The sequence below is a fragment of the Macaca mulatta genome, chromosome 10, assembly GCF_049350105.2.
Source record: "Macaca mulatta isolate MMU2019108-1 chromosome 10, T2T-MMU8v2.0, whole genome shotgun sequence".
NCBI lineage: Eukaryota > Metazoa > Chordata > Mammalia > Primates > Cercopithecidae > Macaca > Macaca mulatta.
The window spans coordinates 91,406,870-91,425,998 of record NC_133415.1 but is presented as its reverse complement, the minus strand read 5'-3'; the positions used below and the strand labels follow the sequence as shown (position 1 = coordinate 91,425,998).

The 19,129-nt window shown below is 40.3% G+C and overlaps 1 protein-coding gene across 12 annotated transcripts in view; it reads right to left on the bottom strand.

Annotated features, from left to right (window-relative positions):
- The window catches only part of RALGAPB (Ral GTPase activating protein non-catalytic subunit beta), a 110,003-nt gene that overhangs the window by 23,956 nt on the left and 66,918 nt on the right, over window positions 1–19,129 (bottom strand). For 10 of the 12 annotated variants that reach the window (XM_015149027.3, XM_077951801.1, XM_015149029.3 and 7 more), the window contains 6 exons: window positions 15,056–15,238; window positions 13,822–13,973; window positions 8,241–8,428; window positions 5,901–6,007; window positions 3,918–4,070; window positions 1,073–1,282 (listed from right to left, as the gene is read on the bottom strand). In XM_015149027.3, the coding sequence (XP_015004513.1) occupies window positions 1,073–1,282; window positions 3,918–4,070; window positions 5,901–6,007; window positions 8,241–8,428; window positions 13,822–13,973; window positions 15,056–15,238 (993 nt within the window). Of the gene's footprint in view, window positions 1–1,072; window positions 1,283–3,917; window positions 4,071–5,900; window positions 6,008–8,240; window positions 8,473–13,796; window positions 13,974–15,055; window positions 15,239–19,129 lie in introns of all 12 variants that reach the window. The other 2 variants (XM_077951799.1, XM_077951800.1) reach the window with 1 other exon arrangement.

The following is a 19,129-nucleotide window of genomic DNA, read 5'->3' as shown; positions in this document are numbered from 1 at the left end:
ACATTTTTGAGCCTCTATGTCCACATCTATAAAACAGGAATAGCATCACTTGTCAATTTTTTTTTTCCAAGAGACAGGGTCTCACTCTATTAACGAGGTTGGAGTATAGTGGAGTGACCATAATTCACTGTAACCTTGAACTCTCAGGCTCAAGCAATCCTCTTGCCTCAGACTCCTGAGAAGCTAGTATTACAGGCGTGCCATCACACCCAGCTAATCTTTAAAAACAATTTTTTGGAGAGATGGGGGTCTCACTATGTTGTCCAGGCTGGTCTTGAACTCCTGGCCTCATATGATCCTCCTGCCTTGGGCTCCCAAAGTGCTGGGACTATAGGCATGAGCCACCGCACCTGGCTGTAAAATTGTTTTAAGGCTAATGGAATTAAGAAGAATGGCAATATTTACCTTATAGGCTGGCTTACTTTGTGCTAAGTACTATATATACCAAGTATCTTCCACGAGTGAACACATTTAATCTTCACATGATCAATGAGATGGATACTTTTATCACTCTCACTTTATAGATGATGAGGAACTAAGACAAGATAAGAAACTCACCAAAGACCACATAGCTGGCAAGCAGTGATTCCAGGACATAAAGCCAGACAGTTTGATCTTATAAACTGGACAATATAAGAAGTGCTTGACTTACAAATACTACAGTATTAACTTCATTCTTTTCTAAAAGTGGCATGAAAGAGCAAAGTTAATTGTAGCTTATATTTTTAGTAATAATGCTTAGTAGGGGAAGATTTTTAACATTCTTTTTCTAATTATCTATAGATTTCATTAACATGGGTACTGCGTTATCTAGGAAAATTCAGAGTTAGGTGTATTATCAAACTAGTCCTCTCAGACTCAGAACTCTGAATGCATTCATGGGGTGACCTGTCCTGGAGCACAAACTACAACCTACAGCAGCACAGAATTTCATTTATTTGTATGCAAGGTAAAATTTTAACCTGGTTTTTTTTTTTTTAATTTGCTTATATCCTTATAAAAATATTTTAGCTATTGTCAGCTGATTGTTAACTTGTGAATATATTTATTCATAAAAGTTCATGAAAATTACCTTCAATGCTTCTAAGGACAAAAATCCAAAGTGTGAGAGGAAAAGGCGGGCTGTTTGGAATTCCTGGGCAGGAGGCGGGGGCTTGCAATCCGTAACTGGGTCAGGAAAGCTTCTCTTTTGCAATTCCTCCTCACTCTGTTGCTCAAGGTGTATTTCATAAGCAATCTGCTGGGCCATGCCACTCCTTAATTTTTCATGTCTCTCTTCTAACTGAAATAAACCAAATATTTCATTTTTTGAAAATGTTTTGAAACTAATAAGGCCAATCTTAATTTTTTTTTTTTTTTTTGAGACTGAGGTCTCTCTATGTTGACCAAGCTGGTCCTGAACTCCTGGGCTCAAGTGATCCTCCTGCCTTAGGTTCCCAAAGTGCTGGGATTACAGGCATGAGTCCCACTATACCTGGCTAAGTCAATCTTAATTTTAAAATGAAAATAAAGCTACAAGCAACAAAGAAAATGAAGATACTTTTCAACGATCAACACTGATTCAGTTCAATACAGAGTATGCCATTAAACAAACATGGGTCAAGGTTAAAACAAACACCAAAAAAACTTCCCTATACCTTCAACAATTGCTTCTTCATGTTCTCACTGTAAATGAAAACATTCAGTCTCTGGTTCCCTTCAAATAGGCAAGAAAGAGGATAGAGTTGTCACTCTCACCCCTCACTTCCAGATCACTGTCCATCTTTACCCTGACATGCTCCCTGTGTTTGGAATTCCTCATCCATATGGATGACATGACTGTACTCTTAGAAACTCCTCCCACCTTTTCTTCTGATCAATCCTTGTTTAAAATTCCATCCCCTGGTGAGTGACAATCCTTCTAACAACCTGGCTCAGGATTCTACAAGCTCCTCAACCTTCACAACTTTGGCCATCCATGAAAACAAACTTTAACCTGAGATGTGCCCTGCTTTCCAGGGCTGTAAGTCTGAAATTCCCTCTCCAATCATAAGCCCCTTGTGCAGCTCCTATCCCTTCACTTCCCTGAGCTCGTGCTCTACTTTTGCTGTGGGGCACTCAACCCCTCCCCCTGCTTTCCCACTCCATTAGCATCCTTCTGGCTTTATCTGCTTCCCAACTAAGCTGAAGCCCCCACATCTAACAGCTAAATACCTTCTCCTTAAGCACATTAAACGGCTGTGTTGAACCTTCTCCTTCCAAATTTCCACACCTGTCAATTTCCACACCAGTCAAATTCTTATGCTTCCAGATCCTAAGGACTTTTGAAGAAAGTCGGCAGAGTGAGTTAAATAACTTCACTGTAGATAATGCTACTTAACCTCAGCTGGACTGCCTGGCAATTTTTAAGAACTGTCTTGGATCCCCTATTACATTGCCAAGAACCAGGATTAAAATTTTCATAAACTTCTTCAATTTCCCTCCTTTCCTCTCTAAATGTCTCTGAACCTTCACCTACTCTCTCCTTCTGTCTTAGAAGTATCTGTTTTTTAGACTACACTCTTGACCCTACTGCATCTATTACTTGTAAGTCCCAATGCCCATCTTACAATGTTAGCCAGACCCCTCTCTCCTGGTTTCTTCCTTCAATCTATAAGCATGTTCATAATCCTCACATCCTTGAAAAAAATATTTAAAAATTAGCCTTTTCTGGCCGGGTGCGATGGCTCACGCCTATAATTCCCAGCATTTTGGGAGGCAAAGGCAGGTGGATCACCTGAGGTCAGGAGCTCGAGACCGGCTTGGCCAAATGGTGAAACCCCGTCTCTACTAAAAATACAAAAATTGGCTGGATGTGGTGGCGTGCACCTGTAATCACAGCTACTCAGGAGGCTGAGGCAAGACAATCACTTGAACCCGGGAGGCAGAGATTGCAGTGAGCTGAGAATGCACAACTGCACTCCAGTCTGGGCAACAAGAGCAAAACTCCATCTCAAAAAAAAAAAAAAAAAAACAACAACAAAAAAAACTAGCCTTTTCTTTCCTTAACGAGGCCATTTCCTTATATAATATTACCCATTCTGTACCCTTCCCTTTACTGTTAACAGTGTGGTTTCTATTCACTGCCTCTTCCTCAATACATTCACTCCCCAGCCCTTTGAACTCTCCCTCCTACTGTACACACCTGTTCTCAAAGGTCACCTAAATTTCATGCCAAAATCCAGGGAACTTTTTCTATTCTTTCTTCTCCCTGGTCTCTCCAGCACTGGCTAGTGTAGCTCTTCCTCCATTCCTGCTCTTCTGTTCTCTCATGTCCTGATACACTTCTGTCCCCGACTTCTTAAAATTCTTCTCCCTTGACCTAAGAGCCAGTTATCTTAATTAACTCTCTAAATTAATCTAAAGCCAAATACATTTTCCCCATCTTCTCAAACCTATCCTCTTCCTAATGTCTATATTTCTGTAAATGGCACTGATACTTGTCACTCAAGCTCAAAATCTAAAATTCTTTGGTTCTTTTCCTTCCCTCATCAATTCAAGACTGCTTGGACCTGCCTCCACAATACATTTTATATATTAAACTTCCCTATCAGTGAAATAGTCCTTCCTTTCTTATAAGGACTTGGATTGTCATAATAGTCTCTGAACTGGTCTTCCTTCTCCAAATAACTCTACTAACAGAGTCTGATCATGTCACTACACTACTGAAACCTACCATGAACAGCCAGGCAGCCCAGTGACAGCTCTAAGAGATGTGCAGTTCCTTTCGATCAGCCACAATCTATATTCGTCTTAAACATGGCAACCTCCTGGATGATGGAGACCCATGTCATCTTATAAATCATCTCCAACAACACTAAAAGCATTGGCTTGACCATGGAAGTTGTAAGAATGTTTCTATTCGTCCCCTTGATGACAGCTAAAAATAATGTACTTACTTCTTCAGTGACTATTTCATGCAAATCTGGAATGCTGAGATCTGCTTTCACAAAAGGAATCTTGTCCACCTCTTCAGGAAATGGCCGATGTTTCACAGAATATTTAAATCCAACATCATTTTTAGGAACTGGGCGAGGTTCAGGCACAAAAAGCTGTTAAAACAAGTAACATTTTGTTTATTATATAGGGTCCAACACCCATCTGTAATGACATGGATTTCCCTGGTCTCTTAGATGGCTGTGTTTCCCTAGGATTACATGTCACAAAAACTCACCCAGAACCTGCAAATACTACAGATAACAGTAAAGGGAAGTAACTTGTGCCCCTATGTACTCTATTTTTCTAAAAATATTCACCGACTTCTTATAGATCTCATGACTGACAAATGGGCTGTGGACCTCTACTGCTGCAGGCCCGAATCTCCCACATTCAGCGGTAATCCAGTGGGTAAAGCATTTTGGAGCTTTAAGACTCAAACTTTCTTCCCCAGGGGCTCTCACATCATTCCACATAATTAAAGACAAGTTTGGCTTCACTGGGCATCTCTAGAAAGTGATTTTAACAAGAACCTTAATATGGCTTGAGAGTATGGGTACCAAATCTAGGTCTTCATAGCTCCAAATCCATGCTTTAATATATACATGGTGAACCCTAAACAAATTTTAGCTCCTTTCCTGGTCCCCTTCCTCTTCAGTCTTCAATGCTAACTTATTAAATTACAGAGTTGTTGACAGAATGTGATCTGTACCCCCAAGAAAAAATAGACAAGTGTTCCTTACTGGGTGAAAAACACATCTCATCTAACAGAGACATCTAAGATATTAAATGATTTTAGGCACATGCTCCAATTTTGTGGTGTCTCTTAAATGCTGGTGAAATATTAAGTCATATTTAAAATTTTTAGTAGCAGAAGTAAAAGCTTACAATGTTATAAGTGAAAAGAGCAGTACACAAAATTACTCAAATTCTATTCAAGTGTTATTGTTTATGAAAAGAAAAAATGGGAAGGAAATCCAGTAAAATATTAGCAGTGGTTATATTCCTCTGGGTAGTGAGTAAAGGTGATTTAAAATTTCTTCGTTATCTGAATTTTCCAACTTTTCAAGTATTATTCACATAATTACAAATGTAATAAAATAAACTGCACCCCAAAAGATTTCATTAAATTATACACAGCATATATGTGTGTGTCTGTGTGTGTGTGTGTGTGTGTGTGTGTATATATATATATATATATTTTTTTTTTTTAATTAGGCTGGGTGTGACAGCTCACATCTGTAATCCTAACACTTTGGGAAGCTGAGGTGGAAAGATCACTTGAAGACAGGAGTTTGGGATCAGCCTGGGCAACAAAGCAAGACCTTGTCTCTACAAAAAATTTTAAAAATGCGCTGGGTGCAATGGCATGTGCCTATAGTCTCAGCTACTCAGGAGGCTGAGGCAAGAGGATCACTGGAGCCCAGGAGTTTAGGCTGCAGTGAGCCATGATTACACCACTGCACTCCAGCCTGGGCAACAAACAAGACGCTGACTCTTTAAAAAAAAAAAAAAGTATACACTATATTACCAATTACTATATAAGAACAAATCATATAAAACAATGTGAAACTAAGTCCTGTTGCTGGACACATCAGAAGTCCCGCCAAATTTTTTTCACATATGGTATATACCTGACTTTTATTATATGTAAAATTACATGGAAAAAAACTGGGGCCATTGTCCACAACAGTAATTACTCCTAAGTAGATGCCAGAATGACCTGCAAAGCTTTTTGAAAAGACATCTGCCTTGAAGATGTCTTTAAAGAGTAATTGAGTAGATCTGGAATTCTAGGTTCCTAGATGATTCTGATATGAACCCACTGACTGAGAATCTGGTTAGGGATCAAAAATATTTATTTGATCTGTGTTTTCTGTTGGAATGTTATCTAACCTTGAAATTACAAAACACACACACACTTCCCTGTAACTTCTGATGAATACCTTCTGATTTGCTTTTGCTCCTCTGGGTAAAAGACAAAGCTGTTGTGCCCAAGCAAGTCTTCCAGACATCCCCCGGACCAGCACAGTGACAGAGGGGAAAAAATCATCTAGAATAAAATATGTATATAAAAGTTTTAATTTCAGACAACAACCATTTAAAATAAACTTGTTATCAACTGCAGAGCTTCTCACAATCAAAGGCCCAACAGTGTTTCCTAAGCTTTGATCTTTTGTGTACCACCTCTGTGGTTTCTGCCATACCCATGTACTCTAAGTACTATTACTTTACATCAACCACTACTGTGCGTCTCTAAATGGAAAATCATGAATTTTGGCATGCTAATTATATAATTTTAAAGCATATGCTTAAAAAAACATAAAATTATGTTCACTAATATATCAACTAAGATCATCTCACATACCTCCAGTGATACATGTACACATTTGTGGGAAACACTGTCCCAGTAAATACTCTTAACCTCCCAATGTTGGGAACACTTTAAGTGCAGAAAGATAGACTGGATGTTTGCAGTGTTAGTGTTGTATTTGCCCATGCCTTTGTGTACCACTGCCCACCATAGGCAGACACTGTTCCATCTCAGCAGAAGTTCAGGGGCATGGTGGGGGTTAAAAAACACTCAGAATGGACTTCCTGAGTGACCCAGAACCTTCTTTTTATTATTCCGTCTCAGGTGTGGGAGTCAAACGTCTTCAAATTTCTCTATAATTTCTTATTATTACAATAAACTACTAAAATGTCCTTGTAAATCTATACAATTCCAACTGCTTATATTTTTTGTAAACTTCCTATGCAATGAAATTATTTGGAATGAAAGTAGGAGAGTCTTTAAAAAGCTGGAAAAAGGCCAGGAAGCCTGAAGGGGACACTGGGATTTTGCAGACTCCTCAGCAGATGGCTTGGGAGTAGGAGGCTGGAGGAATCATGAATAGGCACAGGCTAGGAAAGAAACTCAAGCAAGCTCCAGGTCTAGGGTAGAAAAGGATGAAATGCCTGTAGAAAAGACTTGGGAGTAGCACTTCTGAAGTTAGGCAGTAATAAAACGCACCATTCTATTTGATATTAATGTCACGGCATCTCACCACAACACAACAGAAGGTTATGATGGTATTCTTTTCATCTCAAACTACAGGGAAATGTCTCACTTTCACTTTATGGATTTATGAGCTCCTACTCATATAATCAACAAAATTAGCACAGGACTCTTCACCTTTACAAAGGCAAGAAGGCAAATCTTTAATCACTGAGCAAGTCCTATCACTGCACAACAACAATAACAGAAAGGGTTTAGAAAATCTGGGCTCTAGTCCCAAGTAACCCTGGGCAAGTCATACACCCTCTGTGAGCCTGAGTTTTTCACTCATAACTAAGGGAATTGTGTACCAAGTGATTCCATGGGTCACTTTATACCCACATATTCTGTAACCTTCACTCTCCTTCCCCTTCCCAGCAACAAGGGTCTGAGAACATGCTTCTTTTACATACTGGCTGATGCCAATTATCATCAGAAAAAAAAAAATGTACTTGTGGATAGTTTGGGTCGCAGTTTTTATCACATATTGTGAGATGGCTTATAACTGAGGGGGAGGGAAAGGAGGAAAACAGTGCATGTTGTGTTGATGGAAAATCACTGCAGGGTTTTCAGTAGGGCACTGCATGGTCATTTGTAGTTGAGGATGAATACCATGGTGGCAGCAAGTACGATGGAAGTAGGGAAAACACATGTTAGAACTGGCAAGGGGTTTGGGGGTTGGAGGAATCACAGTAGGTAGGAAACAACTGTAATAATCTAGGTGAGAAATATTAAGGACCTGCACTTGGATGTATCGGGAAAATACAGAGGAAAGGAAAGATCCAAGGGTCCCTGGGAAGATGGAAACTTAGAAACTAATTACATAAGTGAGTAACAGGAAGGAGCAGGTAAAGATAACTCCTCAAATTTCTAGCCTATGTAGGTGGCACCAACAATTGATATAGAACATGAGGAGTGAGAGGAAGGGGAGCAGAGGGGCAGGATCCAAAGTTTAAAGGGGAAGAAAAAGTGACAAAGATAAACAACACAATGGATCCCACTAAAACATCACCTTCTATAAAACTACAGAGCTAGTTCAGATGCACATCAAGAGCCTTTAAAAGACTCTATCTAATATGTATATTCTATTTTTTGGCCTCCTATTTTTCAGGTGCTATCGTCCCACAGCTAGAAGTCTTTCTGACCTACTTTGAATCTGTAGGCTGTCCTTCCCAGATCCTGGAAACAGCTTCATGGTACTGGTAACACTGATTAAGCAGTAGAGAAGGCTCAAAGTACTAAAACTTACTCTGCTCATTTCCAAGAGGTTGTTCCAGCATTGCCAGGATGACACTGTTATCCAAGACAAAGTACCGGAAACTATGCTTGTTTATGGTTGGCAGCCTGGAGTATTTAATCAAAGTGGTCTCATTCACAAGACTACAAGGAGAGGCAGGACCACTAGGTGAAGGAAATGCGCCGAGCAACTGCATAATGCTACGGAGAATGGAAAAGATAACAGTTAATTCCCAAAGCAAAATCTTCAGTTTACCTTGTGCATCAATGTGTCCCCTTTCACTCTTCTGAATTTTAATGGACCACAGCCATGCTTCTCGACAGGTCAGATTTACTCCTTGTAGTGAATGCCATGGCATACTGTCCAGACTCTCCCCTCCAAGATTAAAAAGCCCTTTACCCCAGATGCATATTTCTATGTCTATTTCAGAGACATTTAATCTCACTTTCCAGTCTGGTCCATATCCAGAAGAGAAAATACGGTTAAGCTGGTATAATTTGATCTCAGTGACCTACTCCCTTACAGGCAACCTATTTGATTTGACATCTTAGAATCTTGCATGGAATACAGCAAGCTCATATTACACATGCTTTTTTTTTTTTTTTGAGGCAGTCTCGCTCTGTCACCCAGGCTGGAGTGCAGTGGTGCGATCTTGGCTCACTGCAAGCTTCGCCCTGGGTTCATGCTATTCTCTTGCCTCAGCCTCCCGAGTGGCTGGGACGACAGGCGCCCGCCACCATGCCTGGCTAATTTTTTGTATTTTTAGTAGAGACAGGGCTTCACCGTGTTAGCTAAGATGGTCTCGATCTCCTGACCTCGTGATCCGTCCGCCTCAGTCTCCCAAAGTGCAGGGAATGCAGGCGTGAGCTACCGTGCCTGGCTCCATATGTTTTGTGACAACCATCTCTATCCCATTTTAGAAAACCAAAGCCATATTTTCTCATTATTGATCTCCTGGTGTTTAAAAGCCATATTTTTCTCATCATTGATCTCCTGGTGTTTCTCCTATTTTCTGCAAACCACTAGAGGCCTGAACTAATGCCAAGTTCTCCTGGTCCCTGAAGTTCTGAGGCAGTCTTCCTTTTAGGAGGAGAGGAAATGGAAGAAAAATAATCTGTTGAGCAATGTTCCTTTCCATTGTTAGAGATCTTTGGGTTCACACCTTAGAGTGAAAGAGGAGAGGCCATTCAAGCTGAGATTTGAGATGACAAATGCGTTGTGGAATACTGGTTTTCCAAATGAGATGCATATGAAGGGGTGGATGATATTAGAATCACAAGATAAAATCTTTGTTTCAAGATACTTTCTTTCTGTGCTACAGTTCCTTCATTACAAAATGGGAATAATAATGGTACCTATCTGATGGAATTGTTATAATATTATGTGATACAATATCATATCACAACAATTCACATAATATCCTAACAATCCTATTCTCATAGGTACCACTATTATTCCCATATACCATTATTACTCCCATTTCATATTATATGAAATGCTGTTTCATATAATATCATGAACTTGTAGATAGATTTAAAAATCCCTGTGGACTTGAAGGAAATGTTCTGACAATGTGCTTTGGGAGTCTATCTGTTCAATATTTTTATCAATGTATTTAGAACACATAGGGTATGCTCATTAAATGTGCAGTTGACCAAAAGCTGAGCTGCAGAGATAACATACCATAGAAACAGTTGAGATCCAAAAGAATCTTAAAGACTAAAAATAATGAGGTAAATCTTAGGTGAAGAAATTTCAGGTTTAAATGTAAAGTTCTGTGCATTACTTTCAAACATTCCCAAACAAGTACAGGATGAGAAAAACAGATGAAAGGTAAACGTGTGAAAAAAAAACTCAAGGATTTTAGTTGACTTAATGCAAATCACCAAGTTCTCAAAAATGCAATGCAGTCTGAGTACATTTTAATGAAAACGTAATATTATACAGAGTTTAAAGATCATTAAAACATATCTAGAATATTGTACTCTGCTGGGTGCAAGTGGCTCACACCTATAATCCCAGCACTTTGGGACGCCGAGGCGGGTGGATCACCTGAGGTCAGAAGTTCGAGACCAGCTTGGCCAACATGGTGAAATCCCATCTCTACTAAAAACACAAAAATCAGCAGGGTGTGGTGGCACGCCCCTGTAGTCCCAGGTACTCGGGAAGCTGAGGCAGGAGAATTGCTTGACTCTGGGAGGCAGCAGTTGCAGTGAGCCAACATCATGACATTGCACTCCAGCCTGCATGACAGGGCGAGACTCTGTCTCAAGAAAAAAATAATAATAATAGAGTATTATACTCTGTAAACCACCTGTAAGAGGCGCATAGTCAAACCTATGCCAGTTGAGAATAACCAGGATGATAAAGGTACTTGAATCTTTGTAATATTTAAAAAAAACAAACAAAACAAAACAAAAAAACTGAAGGTAATGGTGGAAGTGAACCAGAGAGAACATGAGGACTGCTTTTGGATACTGCTACTGCCTGGACAAAAAGGATTTAATGATCAAAAGTATGAATCAGAACCAACGCATAGAAGTGGGAGAGATTTTAGCTTGATGTAAAGTATCAAGTCTTTAACAAAATGAAATAGGCAAGCTTGGGGGTTAGAAAATCTCCAAATTAGAGGCTAAATAACTTGGTACACATGTCTTAAAGGTGACAGGAAAAGGGACTGTTGAAATGACTTCCAAGAGCCCTAATCCTGAATTTGTATTAGTGTACACAGAGGGGAAAAAAAACCTAACCAGCTAATCTGTACTCCATAATTTTCTACTATGTGTTCAGCATTGTGTTGGCAAAGAGGCCAATGTGCTCTCTACCAAGACTGGGGAGACAACACTAGCACGCATCACACATAACCAGGTACAATCATGACAGTGTAAAATTCCACGCTGTGCATTAGGGTCAGAGAGAATGAGCACAGAAGTGCAGAAAAGAGTCATCTTTAGAAGCGGAATAACCAAAGGCCCCATGGAGGTAGCCTGATTTGCTATAAGCACCGAACAGTGGAAGATGTAGCCAAAGGAAGAAAAAAGAGGTCCTGAAACCCAGGGGAAGAGCATAAACAGGTGTAAGCACAGCCAGTTCATAGCCACAGTGCTCTGTCAGGCCTGACAACGGCAGAAGAGACAAGCTGCAAAGCAGTGGTGGAAAAGATCAGATGGTGCCCTTGAAAACCAAATCGAGGAGTTTAGACAAGGAAGGAAACAGATCTACTCAAGGTTTTCAATCATTCAAGCAGTAGAATCAAAATTGTGCTTAAGGATGATGAGTTTTGCAATAGAATAAAAGATGAACAAGAAGGGCTAAGAGATCAAAAATAGGGCAACTGGGCAAGAAGTGAGGAGGGCCTGGACTAGGATGCTATCCAGGTTGGAGAGAATGGAGGAAATACTTTACAAAAATAAAATCTGTTTAACTCAGTCACTGGCTTTACATGGGGAATGACAGAAAGACAAATCAGACAAACAGCCAAAGTTCTGTGTTTGCATAACTGGCAAACAGCAATGATACTAACACAAAGCAGCAATTGTGAGAGAACACAGAAATCTGGTTAGGGACACGTTTCATGACGACAGTTAAGACTGAAAACTGGAGATACCATTTGTCGAGTTGCTAGCAGAGACAAGACAGCTGAAGAGAAACAGATAAGCCATCTAGCTTACTGGTGAGGTTGAGAAGAAGCATCCCAAGACTCTACTCACCCTGAGCACATATGCAATCCTCACTGCCAGTCATGCACTCATAGAACACCCCGTCCAGGCTAGGATGGATCAAGCTTATTTTTGCATAATGAGAAATGTCCCCTCCTTTCTCTCCATATCCTTCTTACTCTTCAAGACATACATCACGTTTTAGTTCCATGACAACTTTTTTTTTTTTTTTTTTTTTTTCTGAGATGGAAGCTCACTCTGTCATCAGGATGAAGCACAGCGGTGTGATCTTGGCTCACTGCAACCTCCGTGTCCTGGGTTCAAGCGATTCTCCTGCCTCAGCCTCCTGAATAGCTGGGACTACTACCACGCCCAGCTAATTTTTGTATTTTTAGTAGAGGCGGGGTTTCACCATGTTGGCCAGGATGGTCTCGATCTCTTGACCTTGTGATCTGCCCTCCTCGGCCTCCCAAAGTGCAGGGATTACAGGCATGAGCCACTGTGCCCGGGCCTATGACACTTTTAAGGCTCCCCTGGCCCACATATGGTCTTCTTTCTGAACTTGTATTACTTCTAGTATTCATCATCAGCGTAAGCGCATGTTTCAGTAGCTGTATTCACATTTTTTTAAATATTATTTTCTAGCTATTTGCCAAACCTCCATAAAGTCACCGAAAGTCCAGTATTTGCATAGTAAGCAGGACTAAATGACAGGAAGCACTCTTCTAAAACTTCACTGAATGACTTAAGCCCACAGGAACAGAAACAAATCCAACTTCATTGTGCATGTCCCAAGTAAGCAACAGGCCACTAAACTCATAGAAGATGCTGGGATCTTGGTAAGGGCTGACTTACACACAAATTTTCAAGCGGTTTTGCCTGCTTTACTAAGACCAAGACGCCCCAGCCCAGACTGACTTGCCACTTCTCCTTTCTGCTTTTACATTTTCTGAGCCTTCATCTGCACATGTCCTTTCATGAGCCTCATCTTTCCATGTGTACTATGGTTCCACCTAATCTTCACTAACTGTTCCATTTAGTCCACAAATGTGACTAAGCTGCCTTCCTTCCCTCTTTCCACTATGCTCACTTACAAGCCAAACATAAACTCTCTCAACTTTCTCTGCTACTCTTTTTCAAGATACCAAACTCCCTGTTTTTACTCCTTTACTACACCAAAATGCTCAAAACAGCAGTCTTGGTGCCTTCTTACCCACCCTGTACTCTGGCTTGCGGCTCAAACTTGACCCATCCTCTCAGAGTCAGGTCCAATGTCATTTTCCCTAAGAATGTTACTCTGACTTCCCCTTATCTGGAAGTATTCATTTCTTCCTTCCAACTCCCTAGCATTTTATTTATACCTCTTCTCTTGGAGCACTTATTTTCCACCTAATATTATAGCTATTTGTGTTCATATTTTATCTTCCCTACCAGACAAGATGGTAGACATAATGGTGACTAAATCAGATTTATCTTTATGATCCTATTCTCAGTTCTTAGGAGAGTTCATAAATCTTGGTTGAATGAACCTATACTATGTAATATAAATGGTATAGGAGAGAATACAGACCACTGAGCTGTAAAGCAGATCTAATAGTGTAACCACAGAGAGACAGACACCATCTCTGGACTTAGCATCAAAGTGAGGGGGTACAGTAAGTCTAGCTCTAACACGGTATGACTTGAATTAACATCAAATAGTATAGAAAAAGAAGAACTCAAACTCTCAATCCCAAGTTCCTAGTTTCTTTTGGTCTAAAAAACAGGTAAAAAAATATATATAGATTTTCTTTCCATTTTGTTTCTGGAGAAAAAGTATCCTAAAGGGGCTGCATAATGCAATGCTGAACAATCGGGAAGGAAAGGAAACAACATGGATCACTGCTAACCCCATCTAGTTCCTAGGCACAATCCCTGTGCGGTCACTTCCATACCATGTTAGGGTGGCTTCAGCAGCATCCTTTACCCTCATAGATGCAGGGTTTGGCTCCTTATCTCCTTTGTACTTGACCTCTTGCTCGCTGTTCCTGGACTTACTTCCTGAGATACCCAGTTCCACAATCTCCAGTACTTCCTTAAGGCAGTCCTAAAAGCAGGAAAGGCAGATCAATTTTTGTAACACATCTTTCTCATGAGAAGACAAGGAAATCCATCCACATGCTAGCAGTGGTTGTGTTTTGGTGGAAGGGCTCCAGATTCTTGCTAATTTCTTTAATGAGTATATATTAACTTCATAGTAATACAATAAACTTTACACCCCCACCCCCCAATTTCTCTTTAAAGAACTAAATTTTGGTGTTTAGAGTGTTAGATAAATAAATTCAATTCAACTTTCTTGTTAAATTACCAAAGACTGTAAATCACAAAAGCACAAACCAAAGAGATTAATAATTCAGTTAAGCCTGGGATAGTGTAACCACAGAGAGACAGACAGCATCTCTGGACTTAGCTATCAAAGTGAGGGGGATGGTTTAAGACATATTATTAATATCCAAAGGAAATCTTGTCATTGACATTTTTAGGTAATTTCTGGTATTATAACTTCAGAAGCCATAATGAAAATGACTAAGATTTAATCAACAATATTATTCCTTAAACTACATAAAGGTCTCCATAAATATCGAATGATCTCTCCTTTTATTTGCACTGTAAATTCCTTATAACACTTGCTTCCCTATAAGGAAGACATTACATGGAACAATGGTAGGGAACGTGGACTAGTTATCTGCGTCCACTTGAGAGTGAAGAAATGAGTATGGAGTAACATATTTCCATAGAAGCAACCTTTAGGACGAGCTGTGCTCTAGGTTTGCAGCCTGGCAATCATCTGCCCTTCTTTGTTTGGTGAAGGGTGACCGAAGTGCCTACTAGCTATCTCCAGGCTACCATCCTTTCAAGAAACAACAGTCTTGATAGTTCAGATAAATTAGTCAAGGTCCCATCTTTCTAAAGAATTTCTCTATGACTTAATTTGCAACCAAATGTAAGCAAAATGAACAGTTTTCAAGTTGTACCCAAAAGGAAAAGGGTTTCACTGTAATCTAACAAGTATTTTCAGTTTATAAAGTGTACAATACTGTATTTAAATTTAGATATTCTCTTTCAAAAGGCATTTTGCTAGCACACATTTTTGTTTTTACTTAATGGTTTAAAATAAAATAAACTCACCTTTTCATCAAGCATATCAGGGTGCTCTGTCAGCCAGACACAGAGACACTGAAAAGCTGCCACTATCATGGAGTGCAGATCCCTAGAGTGAAAAGGAGCTGGCCGACTACACTGATACACAATGTAGCTGCACACAGAACTGATGGCTCGCTTCCGGTCTCCTGAGTCAACCATCACCTTTACCTAAGCATATTCATTTGGAGAACAAAAACAATCAGCCAGGAATTACTGTACCAATTTCAAAGCATTTGCACTGAAGCTTGACCTATTTGACAATGTGATACACTACAGGAAGCCTTGCTTTTTTATATTATGTATATATAGGAACAGATTATTTCAGATGTATTGTAATACTCCCCCCAAAATAGTGGCATTTTTCAAGTGCTGAAACAGTATTTCATTTTAGCATAGTTTTTCATGCCCTAAAACCCAAACCCATTGGGTACACCTGTCCATCATTGCCAGAGACTGAAAGAACATGGGCACATTTTTAAACCCCTAACCCAACCTCACAGTGATGCTCTAGGTTCTGCAGAAAGTTCTGTGCAGCTGCTCAGAGGCATAACTGTCATACAGTAAACTGCCCAATATTTCAGGTATACAACTGGTCAATTCTGACGTAAGTATGCACCTGTGAGGTATCACCACGATCGACAGTGGATATATCTATCACCTCCAAATCTCTTCATGCACCTTTGTAATCCTTCCTCCTACTCCTCTTTGCCCCTCTCCCTAAGCAACTGCTGATCTGCTGTCACTATAGATTAGCTTGCGTTTTCTAGAGTTTAAAGAAATAAAATCATTTAAAAGTCATACAATATGTACCTTTTTTTGGTCTGGTTTCTTTCACTCAGCATAATTATTTTCAGATTTAGCTACACTTTTGGGTGTATCAATTGTTCATTCATTTATATTGCTGAACAGTAGTCCATTACATGGATATACCACAATTTATCTAGTTACCTATGAACGGACATTGGGTTATTTCCAGCTTCTGGATATTATAATTACAGCTGCTATAAACATTCATGTACAAGGTATTTGTATCGACATATGTTCTCTTACCTCCTAGGAGTGGAATTATTGGGTCATATGTAGGTGTATGCTTACCTTTTTAAGGAACAGCCAAGCTGTTTTCCAAAATGGTGGTTCCATTTAACATTCCCATCAACAGTTCCTCCACATCCTCACCAACATTTGGTATGGCCAGTCTTTTATACTTCAGCCATTCTAAGAGATTTGCAGTGGTATCTCATCATGGTTTTAACTGCATTTCCCTAATAATTAATGATATTGAGTATTTTTTCATATGCTTATTTGTCATCTGTATATCGTCTCTGATAAAACATCTATTCAAATCTTTTGCCCAATTTTTTTTTTTTTTTTTTTTGAGACGGAGTCTCGCTCTGTCCCCCAGGCTGGAGTGCAGTGGCCGGATCTCAGCTCACTGCAAGCTCTACCTCCCGGGTTCACACCATTCTCCTGCCTCAGCCTCCCGAGTAGCTGGGACTACAGGCGCCCGCCACCGCTCCCGGCTAATTTTTGTATTTTTTTAGTAGAGACGGGGTTTCACGTGTTAGCCAGGATGGTCTCGATCTCCTGACCTCGTGATCCACCCACCTCGGCCTCCCAAAGTGCTGGGATTACAGGCTTGAGCCACCGCGCCCGGCCTTGCCCAATTTTTAATTGGGTTGTTTGTTGTATTATTAAGGGCTTTTGTTGTTGTGTTTTGTCTTCTTAAAAGATTTTATTAAAAGTCTTTACAAGGCAACATCCAGACTCCAGATCCAGCTGCCAAGGAGACCCTATTACGCAGCTGGGGCTGGGTAGAGCATGGCTTCCTAATCTGTCCTGAGATGGGCATGGCGAATAGTATCTCATTTTTAGGGTCCACAGTGCTCACGTGGTCAGGCAGGGGATTCTTAAGGCCAATCTTACCACTTGGGCACAGAACGTATGAGCTTCACTCTGACGCGCAGCAAACCCTGTCTTATCAGCACATGATAGATGGTGGTATCAATGTAGCAGTTAACAGGGTCCCTGCTATGGATCATCAGATGACACACAAAGTTCATGGATTCAGTTCTCTGTCCTTAGAGTTTCCCTGACACCATGAACTCGCAGCTCTTGCCCCACTCTCCATAATGAACCATAGCACGCTACAGAAGGCTCTCCTCACAGCAAACCCTAATAGTGGTTTACAGTACAGACTCTGTCTGGGCAACGGCACAGAGAATTCTTTTAGGCCACCTTTTCAGCATAAAGCTTTACCTGCCCTCAAGGAAGCCAAACCTCTTCTGAACTACCTCGGCCAATTCACAGATTCGGTGGTTCTTTTCACGAAGAACATTCTGCATCCTGGAAGCTAAGGTAGTGATTTCTATCCTGGTTGTTACAACTTGGACCTTAACCCCAGAGTAGTCACCTTCTGCAAGCTTCTGAGTGAAGAACTCGCTCAGTTTATTTCTTAAGATGCTATCAAACTTCCTCTTCTTAGAAATTTTCACCGCCATATTGCTGCTGTGCACCACCAAAAGGAAAGGCTATTATTGAGTTCTGAGAGTTCTTTATGTAATCTGAATACAAATCTTTCATCAAATATATGCTTTGTAAACATTTCCTCCCAGCCTGTGATCTGTCATCTCATTCTTTTAACAGTGTTTACTAAAGAACAGCAGTTTCGGCCGGGCGCAGTGGCTCAAGCCTGTAATCCCAGCACTTTGGGAGGCCGAGACGGGCGGATCACGAGGTCAGGAGATCGAGACCATCCTGGCTAACCCGGTGAAACCCCGTCTCTAGTAAAAAAATACAAAAAAATAGCTGGGCGAGGTGGCGAGCGTCTGTAGTCCCAGCTACTCGGGAGGCTGAGGCAGGAGAATGGCGTAAACCCGGGAGGCGGAGCTTGCAGTGAGCCGAGATCCGGCCACTGCACTCCAGGCTGGGCGACAGAGCGAGACTCCGTCTCAAAAAAAAAAAAAAAAAAAAAAAAGAACAGCAGTTTTAAATTTTGAAGTCCAACATATCAGTTTGTTCTTCCACAGCGTAACATCTAAGAAATCTATCCCAAGGTCACAAAGATTTTCTCCTGTTTTCTTCTGGAAGTTGTATAGTTTAGTTTATACATATATATTTATGTAATAGAGACAAAGTCTCACTATGTTGCCCAGACTGATCTCATCTTGCCTCAGCCTCCCAAAGTGCTGGGATTATAGGCATGAACCACCGTGCCCAGCCAGTCTGAGTTAATTTTTGTTCATAGTGCAAGGTATGAATCAAAATTTTTTGTTTTTTGTATATGAATATCCAATTGTTTTATAGTACCTCTGGTTGAAAAGACTATCCTTTCTCCTTTGAATTACCTTTGCACCAAAAATCAGATGACCACTTATGTATGGATATACTATTTTCTTCCACCAAGCCATTTGTGGATTGCCAATACCAGGCTGTTTTGATTTACTGTAGCCTTACAGGAAATCATGAAATCAGGAAGTGTTAGCCCTTTATGAATTGTTAGGCAAGTCCAGAGCAGTGCTCCGTCTAGGACTAATTATTCCTTACTACTGAGTGTACTAAAGGTCACAGGAAACAGTACCTTGCTCTCAAAGACAGCAGTGCGGTCCTGTGTGTCTCACAAATGGCTGTTTTTTATTTTCTGTACCAGTAAGTGCTTCTCGCAAAATTATGATGTCCATTCTGGAGGATCTTTGAGGTAAACTCTAAGTGGTGGTAAGAACACCTTAGGTTTTATCACTTATTTTGTTTCTTATGGCTTAGGTAAGTCACAGCCTCTGACACCTATTCCCACAACTGAAAAACGAGGATTTGAACCGTATCATCCCAGACAGTAGCACCTGTTCATCAACTTTTTGTTCACAAAATATTTTCTATATTTCCTCAATTATATATTATATGTAAGATAATCCTGCTCATCTTACTGATAAGAAAACACTTAGACGTTAGAGAAAATGCAAAGAAAGTGAAACTCTCATACATTGGGAATGTAAAATGATTCAGTCACTATGAAAAACAGTTTGGCAGTTCCTCAAAAAGTTAAACATAGGGTTACCATATGAC